At 36.7% G+C, this 9385-nt stretch overlaps 2 protein-coding genes across 2 annotated transcripts in view; one reads left to right on the top strand and one right to left on the bottom strand.

Annotated features, from left to right (window-relative positions):
- The window catches only part of maf1b (MAF1 homolog, negative regulator of RNA polymerase III b), a 6994-nt gene extending 4121 nt beyond the window's left edge, over positions 1 to 2873 (top strand). Inside the window, exons 3-8 of the mRNA XM_023420023.2 lie at positions 317 to 448; positions 541 to 703; positions 830 to 951; positions 1073 to 1192; positions 1523 to 1615; positions 1729 to 2873. Coding sequence (XP_023275791.1) covers positions 317 to 448; positions 541 to 703; positions 830 to 951; positions 1073 to 1192; positions 1523 to 1615; positions 1729 to 1753 — 655 coding nt within the window. The 3' untranslated portion in view covers positions 1754 to 2873. The remainder of the gene's footprint in view (positions 1 to 316; positions 449 to 540; positions 704 to 829; positions 952 to 1072; positions 1193 to 1522; positions 1616 to 1728) is intronic.
- Positions 2874 to 2956: 83 nt separating this feature from the next.
- arl8 (ADP-ribosylation factor-like 8) overlaps positions 2957 to 9385 on the bottom strand; it is a 12759-nt gene continuing 6330 nt past the window's right edge. The window contains exons 4-6 of the mRNA XM_023420024.2: positions 6239 to 6322; positions 5885 to 6036; positions 2957 to 4716 (exon numbers count right to left, since the gene is read on the bottom strand). Coding sequence (XP_023275792.1) covers positions 4668 to 4716; positions 5885 to 6036; positions 6239 to 6322 — 285 coding nt within the window. The 3' untranslated portion in view covers positions 2957 to 4667. The remainder of the gene's footprint in view (positions 4717 to 5884; positions 6037 to 6238; positions 6323 to 9385) is intronic.

The raw sequence follows: 9385 nt of genomic DNA, 5'->3' as shown, positions 1-9385 counted from the left end.
GTATATTTAGTGCCTTGGGTAGTATTTATTTATTTTATATTATTTATTTTTATTTGAGAGGATTGAAATGGTTTCTACATTCAGAAATGAATCGGGCTTCACATGGTTGATTAAACAACCATTAAAATACCCTCAGGTACCCCTAATGTGTTGTGTAATAGTGTGTTTAAGCCTAGTGGATTATTGAAGTAGTCTTAAGGGATTCGGCCAACAGCTGGACTCTTCCATTATGTTTATAAAACACACACACACACACATTCATATCACACATGAATATGTATCACTTACAAAATGCAACTTAATTTCTGCCCCACAGGATCGAGAGCTACTCCTGCAAGATGGCAGGAGACGATAAACACATGTTCAAGCAGTTCTGCCAAGAGGGGGAGCCACACGTCCTGGAGGCTCTTTCTCCCCCTCAGTCCACCAGCGCCACCAGCCCTTCACAGTGAGTACTGCAGTCATAGACACCTTAGTATATAGTGGACCTGACATGTTTTTGGTATTTTTGTTAAATTCCACATGTGTCCTTCTGTGCAGACTGGGGAAGAGCAGTGAGGATGGGGAAAACCCTCTGAGTGACAAGTGTTGCAGGAAGACTCTTTTCTACCTCATCACCACACTCAACGAGTCTTTCAGGCCGGACTACGACTTCAGCGCAGCACGGGCCCACGAGTTCAGCCGAGAACCGAGTCTCAACTGGGTCAGTATGTTGTTGTACAGCTGATTCTGACTTCCCTGTGGAGCAGGACGTATATTTGCTGTCAGATGAATGTACAGACGAGGAAAGACGTGGTTAGAGGATGATTTGATTGGGATTTCTCTGCAGGTGGCTAATGCAGTAAACACCAGCTTGTTCTCAGCCGTGGGAGAGGAGTTCAACTCTCTTGGCCCGGAGCTGTGGAATGCCGTCGACCAGGAGATTAACCTGCAGGGCTGTGACATTTACAGGTAGGAGTGTGTCTGCACAAACACACCTTTGTATAATACATGGCAGATCATTTATGTTGCTGAAAACCCTTTGGGATACAGTATAGCCTTTTTAAGGTTATGTCCATATATTTGTTCGTAGCTACAACCCTGATCTGGACTCGGATCCTTTTGGTGAAGAGGGGAGCCTCTGGTCCTTCAACTACTTCTTCTACAACAAGAAGCTCAAGAGGATTGTATTCTTCACATTTCGCTCTGTCAGGTCAGCAGCCGCAACAGTCAATCAGTTTAGTTGTTGCCTTCATGCTCTTAACATCACTGATTCTGCATCTGAGATATTTAACTGCACACTTCATTAAACAAAGCAACACTAATCTAGGTTATTTGCATTCTGTATTTTACATTACTGGAATAGGTTTGATCTATTTTATCATAAAACATAATGTACTTTTTATTTTATGATAAAAATTATATTTTATGGTTATTGGATACAAGTTCCGTTTCCAAAAGAGGTCAGAGAGGAGTAAACTAACAAATGTAATTCTTGTTAAGAGTTGTTCACGTCTGATCAGCTGATCTTTCATACCTGCAGCGTCCTGAGTGGCTATGGCCGTGATTGTCTCGACAATGAGCTCGACATGGAGCTGGATGATGAGGAGGAAATGGATGGCTTTACTGAGGACAGGTTAGACCCTACATTACAGTGGTTTAAGTGGGTGTAATTAATCCTGTAATTTAGTGGATGTAGGTGATTTCATGTGGCAACGTCTCATCTATATTCTCCTTTTCCTCTCTCAGGTGCCCCAGAGCTCTGTGCGTGTGAATTTTCCCAGACGACGCGCCTTGGCCAAAGAATATCTCGGCTTTTCCTCCTTCGCCTCATCGTACCTTTTTTGTTTTTGGGCTGTTGCTGCCTTTCATCCAAAGCCATGTTCACACTTTAGACAAATGCATGTTTGAAGCCTTCTGTTCTGCTGGCAGTGAACTGTGTACCGTGAGATGGTGGACATTTTGTAAAGACCCCACGGTTACTTTAAGCTCCTTCATTCTCTAGGATGGCTTTTGACCCAAAGCTCCAGGCCCAAGCAGAACACATTGACACATACCGGGCTTCTATACACTTGTCACATTTCCAAAGAGACCGCTTCATGGACTTTTCGAGAAGGAGGTCGTCTTGTTATGGATGTGTGGCCTAAAGGACTGCAAGCGAGTTGGGTTTCTTGCAAATGATGTCAAAGCAGAGTCCAGATAACACCAGCACCAATGAAGACAGGTAAAAGTTTATAATATTCCAACCTGGGACGGGGCTGGGTCCATTTTAAAAGTCCTGTTAAGACTGACCGATCAGCTGAAAACTCAGCTGTTGTTCATTGTTTGCTACTTTGTGTTGCTTTTTATGTGTGACAGTGATGTTACTGTGAGAACTTTTTTTAGCACTGAGTTTGAAATCTAAAAACGCTGCATTTATAACTGTATTATTGAACCATATTACTGCGAACATGTGTCTGTACTTGTTAGACAGGAGGAAGCTGTTGGCACCTGGGTTGCAGCTTAGAAAACATATCAGCTTTTATCAGATGTTCACTATTAGTCCGTTTCATTTTGTATGTCGCCTAGATCCAATATTTTTTCATTGTCTCCTTAACCTATTCCTGTTTAACCTTCATTTCTAAATGTCTTGTCTTGCCAGTGTTTTCTTTGCTCATTACCTCAGTGCAAAGGCGTCATTGATAAATGAATGTATAGTACAGTTTGGAGGAAAAAAAACCACAGAAAATCTTAACAGAAAAATGACTGATATGTTCGGCATTGTTTTTTAGAAACTAAGCTCCTCTTTACGTTCCTTTTAAAAGTGGGTAGGAGTTCTGTGTCTTTTCTTGACTGCTTTGTGCTTTGATTGGCCGATATATTACAGATGTGAATAAACTGGTGTTTGAATCAGACTAGCCTGGTTCTTGTCTTTTTGAAACAGAAAAAACAATCACTGAAATTGCCTTGTTTTGGGGGGGGGAAAAAAGATTCAGGCTCAAAGTTCAAAACAAACTTTTATTGAAAACAAAACAGTACATGACCCAGACTATACACCACTACACTGACAGTATAAGATCAGTTCCCTTGCTGTGTGAGACCAAGGTAAATATTTTGTAAACCTTAATGCTGCAAAGAGTCTGGGGGCTGCACAGTTCACCTTTTCCTGTTAGTGTAAAAATACCTTGTCCCACAACCATGGATAATATATTCTAGAGACCCAGAGGCATTCCAGGACCAAGATCTTTACTAGTTCTTAATGAAACTCATGCACCTCCTCCCTTTTGGCCACTATGGAACAAAGTGACACGTGCATAGATCTGTTAGCAAGTTCAAGGAATTCTTATACCGCTTCGAAGAGGGAAACGTGGGTAAAAATCATGAGGGGTTTGTCAGATTCATACACATATGGTCCTCCAGACACTCGCAACAGCTCAGTTAAGGCTGAGGATCAAGTATTGTAACTATATGATGGTCAAAATATTGATTAAGATCTTAATGCTACTAAACCACTGAACATTCAAATCCAAGTGGTTAAAGAGTAACAACTTCCTGTAAATGTGTGGCACCTTTTCGATGGCGGCAGCTTGTTCTGATCCCTTTGATTAAAAAGTATAAAACGTTTTAAGAGGAATATGTGCCAAAATGGCAGCAGAAAATTAATGACATGTTTATATTAGGATGCAGTGGATCAGTCACACACTTGTGGAGCACCAATGATCAACTGTTAGCAAGAGCAGTCTATAAAAGCAAACATAAAAGAATAAAATTAAATAAAAATCATAATGCATCACTGTGTTTAAATTTAAAATACTGTTATTAAAACCGAGCTTTGTACTTGCACTTGAAATCATGTTTCAGCCATTTCATGTTTTGCTGAATTAAATAAATAGCTGAAGTAATCGCCATTTGTTCCGAGGGTTTGCTTAAGGAAAATCTTTGCATGCCAACTTTGAATCTAGACAATTTGGCTTAATAACATACAAGTACAGGCTCAAAGTTAATAAAAAGGGAGATTTCGTACTTCACCACAATTCAATACGGCACCAAAAGTTTTAGTGTGAGAAGACCACCAACAGTGTAGCTTATGAAACTGAAATTACATGTAACAGATATTGAGAACAAAAAAAACATCATGCGAACATTATTGTGTGAAACTCCTGATGAGCTCTGTGCAAAACTTGGTGCCACCATCACCATCAAAACTGGTTTTACAATACTGCTTGTAATCCCTTTGTTTGTCCCGTTAAATTTGACCTGAACATGAACAAACTTATACAGAGGAAAAATAATAATGACAATAATAGAGCTGCATCATATTTTTCCAAGCTGGGCATCGTTGTGACATTTATGGCATACTCTGAAATGATATGGTGTAATGTAACATGATATGTAAGTTGTGTAAATGTTCAGTGTCCAGTGCAGCCCTACCTCGCACCTGGACATCCTCTGAACTGAAATAATCCTCTTCTCCTTCTTGTTCCATAACCAGGTCAGTTCAAAAGTTCTGGTCGTGCATTTTATTGACTGGGAGAAGTTATCAGCTCCACTGTAACAAGTAGACGTGTCAGTGCTCCCGTACTGTGCCGTCTGCAGAGGTCAAAGTCCAACTTTGACATAAAAAATAAAAAATAAAAAGTAACAATAAGCCAGCTGTTTTGCCACCCTGTGGATGGTGCAGGTAGTCAGGCCGATGGCTGAGGGAAGGGCTATCTGAGTCCAGCTCTGGAAGTCATCCACTCAAGACCTTGGCATAAACTGGAAAAACAAAGATGAAGAGGTCAGTGGCTGAAAATCAGTTACCTCAAACATATTTTTAAAATAGGTTTCAGTGACTTCCTTTGTTGTCTTAATGTAGTGAATACAAATCAGTTTGTACGCCAACTGCAGGTCAACAGTAGAAATGGGCGGACAAAGGTTAATGAAGCTATGAGGCTTTCGTTTTGTTTCATCTGAAAAAAAGATCTGAAGCTTCGGGGCTTTAAACTTAGCAGACACAGTGACATCTGGTGGTTTGAAATACTCACAGCAGCTGATTTCATAATTTCACTTGTGTGATCCAAATGAGAGTAATGAAAGTCCAAGAGGCCAAGATGTATTACGTATTAAAACGGTAATACTGTTGTTTAAAAGGGCTGCAGTAAAGGCACAAGTCACATTTACCACTTTTAAAGGCCAGATATGAAGTACAATTGGTGAAACCAAAACATCTATAGTTTCTATTGATATGAATAATTCAAATCAATCTGACCTGGACTCAGGTTTTAAAACCGGCAGACAACCCATACAGAAATATTACTTTTGAATACCTTATTTGGTATCAAGTAGAAATGTTCCCCTCTTTTAAGTGTGCAGGGTCATATTTCTCCTCTCTTCTTATTCTACTTATGTACATATAACCTGAGAAAAATGTTGATATTCTTCATTTCACACAAAAATGTCAAAAGTGCGTTTCACAGGGGTGGCTAAATATACTATATACTATAAACTTTTCAAGTTTGCATAAATAGAACCACTTGTTAAACTGATGGCACATATGGTCCGTCCTGTGAGAAAATCATACATCGTACATTTTTTTGTGAATAACTCTTTGTTTTCTTTTACTATTACTCTCACTGATATGTTGCCTAGGAGATATTAAGTGACTGTGACTCTGGCAACTGGACAGGGTTGGGACCATGGTAGTATAGAAAGGCATAAAAACGTCATAGTATAGTAAGGCATAGAAACGTCATAAAAAACGTCATAGTATAGTAAGGCATAAAAAACTTCATAAAAAACGTCATAGTATAGTAAGGCATAAAAACGCCATGGTGGGTTCGTGGAAGGTCATCTTTCCATCCTTTAGTGAATTCAAATTCTGCTAACCATGTGCAAACATTGCTGTCTGCCACTGTTTGTAAAACTATCAACAGATGTGTCTTACCCCTCGCCTGTAAGTGCACAGCAGGACTGTATGTGCCAGGGGTGGTCTTTGATGGAGCTCAGGGTGAGGTATTTGGAGATCTCTGCTGCGGACATACAGTCCTTCATATCCTGCTTGTTGGCAAATATCAACACAGCTGCTTTCCGCAGGTCCTGAGGGAGATGGAGGGAGAGGACAGAGAACAATGAGACCACAACCCTGCTCTCTGCAACGTCTTGACCACAAGCTCTAAACAATGTAGCCCAGTGGAAAGGGCTAACTGTGTCGGAAAATCAATGTCCATTACAAAAACAGTCCGTTCTGTGTAGTCTGTTTCCTTATGGCCATACTGAGATTTGTTAAGATGAGTTTTACCTCATGAGCCAACATCCTGTAGAGCTCCTCTTTAGAGATGGCCAGCCTCTCTCTGTCTGTGCTGTCGACAACCAGGATGATGAACTGCAGAGTGGGATGCAAAAATCACACTGAGCAACCTCTTTTCAAAAGTCATTTACAGCACTGAAATGCAACACAGCGGGTGGGCATTTCCAGGCCAAGAGCCTCACAATGGGTACTGGTGACTGCTATGCTAATAGCCCTTTTTGAATGAGAGAGAGTGACCCTGAGTGACAAAAGACCAAAGGCACATTAATTTTGTGATGTGAGAGACACCATTTACACCACGGCAACGACTCAGGAAAAAGACACTTTTTGTGTTTCAAGCAAATGAATCAAAACGTGTCAAAATCCATCAAGAATGTGATCCAAAACACAACTAGGATCTTACACGATTGCTTGGCTGTGAAAAGAAAGGGTGAACACAGGTTACTATAGTGACTGCAGGGCTCCTAGTAACATCTATAAGAATTCTATTGTAATAGATCTTTATGGTTTCTAGATCACTCAGTCATGAATTCTACATTTCTTTAATGCAAAGATGCTAGAACATCATAACAGTGGGTTAGCACAAAACATCTGTCTTCCACATTACAACACTGTTGAAACAACAATGTAGAAGAAGATTGAATGAGAGTTAAGGTCAAGATGAAAACTGATTGAAATTTCTGCTGTGAAATGATTTATTTTGCTTTATTTTACTTATTGATGTTTTTTCTTTCTCTGATATTGTTATGCGCTTGTGGTATCTATTACTGTATTACTTTTATGTGTCTGTATATGTATATCTGTGGCTTTGTGTAAGAATAATAATAAAAACAAAAGACTTTTCATTATTGATTCATCTCCTGGTTATTTTCAAGAATAATTCATTTATCATTTGCTCAATAAAACATAAAGTGAAAATAAGTGAAAATGTCAAATGTCATAGTATACTAAGGCATGTAAAACATAGTAAGCCATAAAAACGTCATAAAAACATCATAATATAGTAAGGCATAAAAAACTTCATAAAAAACGTCATAGTATAGTAAGGCTTAAAAACGCCATAGTACAGTAAGGCATAAAAACGTCATAGTATAGTAAGGCATAAAAAAACGTAATAAAAACGTCATAGTATAGTAAGGCATAGAAACGTCATAAAAACGTTATAGTAAGGCATGAAAAAAGAGGTAATAAAAAACGTAAGGCATAAAAACGCCATAGTATAGAAAGGCATAAAAATGTCATAAAAACGTCATAGTATAGTAAGGCATAAAAAAACGTAATAAAAACGTCATAGTATAGTAAGGCATAAAATGTCATAAAAACATCATAGTATAGTAAGGCTTAAAAACGCCATAGTATAGAAAGGCATAAAAATGTCATAGAAACGTCATAGTATAGTATGGCATAAAAATGTCATAAAAACGTTATAGTATAGTAAGGCATAAAAAAACGTAATAAAAAACGTCATAGTATAGTAAGGCATAAAAAAACGTAATAAAAAATGTCATAGTTTAGAAAGGCATAAAAATGTCATAAAAACGTCATATTATAGTGAAGCATAAGAAAGGTCATAGTATAGTAAGGCATAAAAAACTTCATAAAAAACATCATAGTATAGTAAGGCATAAAAACGTCATAGTATAGTATGGCATAAAAATGTCATAGTATAGTAAGGCATAAAAGACTTCATAAAAAACGTCATAGTATAGGAAGGCATAAAAATGTCATAAAAACGCTAGAAAGGCATAAAAATGTCATAAAAAACGTCATAGTATAGTATGGCATAAAAATGTCATAAAAACGTCATAGTATAGTATGGCATAAAAATGTCATAAAAACGTCATAGTATAGTAAGGCATAAAAATATAGTATAGAAAGGCATAAAAACATCATAATATAGAAAGGCATAAAAATGTCATAAAAACGTCATAGTATAGTATGGCATAAAAATGTCATAGTATAGTAAGGCATAAAAACTTTAAAAAAAACGTCATAGTATAGGAAGGCATAAAAATGTCATAAAACGCCATAGTATAGTAAGGCATAAAAAAAACATAATAAAAACGTCATAGTATAGTAAGGCATAAAAAACTTCATAAAAAACGTCATAGCATAGAGAGGCATAAAAATGTCATAAAAAAGTCATAGTATAGTATGGCATAAAAATGTCATAGTATAGTAAGGCAAAAAAAACTTCATAAAAAACATAGTATAGTAAGGCATAAAAAAGTCGTAGTATAGTAAGGCATAAAAAAAGTAATAAAAACGTCATAGTATAGTAAGGCATAAAAAACGTCATAGTATAGTAAGGCATAAAAATGTCATAAAAACGTCATAGTATAGTATGGCATAAAAATGTCATAAAAACGCCATAGTATAGTAAGGCATAAAAAACTTCATAGTATAGTAAGGCATAAAAATATAGTATAGTAAGGCATAAAAACGTCATAGTATAGTAAGGCATAAAAATGTCATAAAAACATCATAGTATAGTAAGGCATAAAAGACTTCATAAAAAACGTCATAGTATAGGAAGGCATAAAAATGTCATAAAAACGCTAGAAAGGCATAAAAATGTCATAAAAAACGTCATAGTATAGTATGGCATAAAAATGTCATAAAAACGTCATAGTATAGTATGGCATAAAAATGTCATAAAAACGTCATAGTATAGTAAGGCATAAAAATATAGTATAGAAAGGCATAAAAACATCATAGTATAGAAAGGCATAAAAATGTCATAAAAACGTCATAGTATAGTATGGCATAAAAATGTCATAAAAATGTTATAGTATAGTAAGGCACAAAAACTTAAAAAAAAACGTCATAGTATAGGAAGGCATAAAAATGTCATAAAACGCCATAGTATAGTAAGGCATAAAAAAAACATAATAAAAACGTCATAGTATAGTAAGGCAAAAAAAACTTCATAAAAAACATAGTATAGTAAGGCATAAAAAAGTCGTAGTATAGTAAGGCATAAAAAAAGTAATAAAAACGTCATAGTATAGTAAGGCATAAAAACGTCATAGTATAGTAAGGCATGAAAACGTCATAGTATAGTGAGGCATAAAAATGTCATAAAAACATCATAGTATAGTAAGGCATAAAAGACTTCATAAAAAACGTCATAGTATA

The sequence above is a fragment of the Seriola lalandi genome, unplaced genomic scaffold (genome assembly GCF_002814215.2).
Source record: "Seriola lalandi dorsalis isolate HSWRI2012SDOR001 ecotype SW California unplaced genomic scaffold, Sedor1 jcf7180002054616, whole genome shotgun sequence".
NCBI classification, from domain to species: Eukaryota; Metazoa; Chordata; class Actinopteri; order Carangiformes; family Carangidae; genus Seriola; species Seriola lalandi.
The sequence above is the reverse complement of the archived record's forward strand: the minus strand, read 5'-3'. Positions and strand labels throughout refer to the sequence as shown.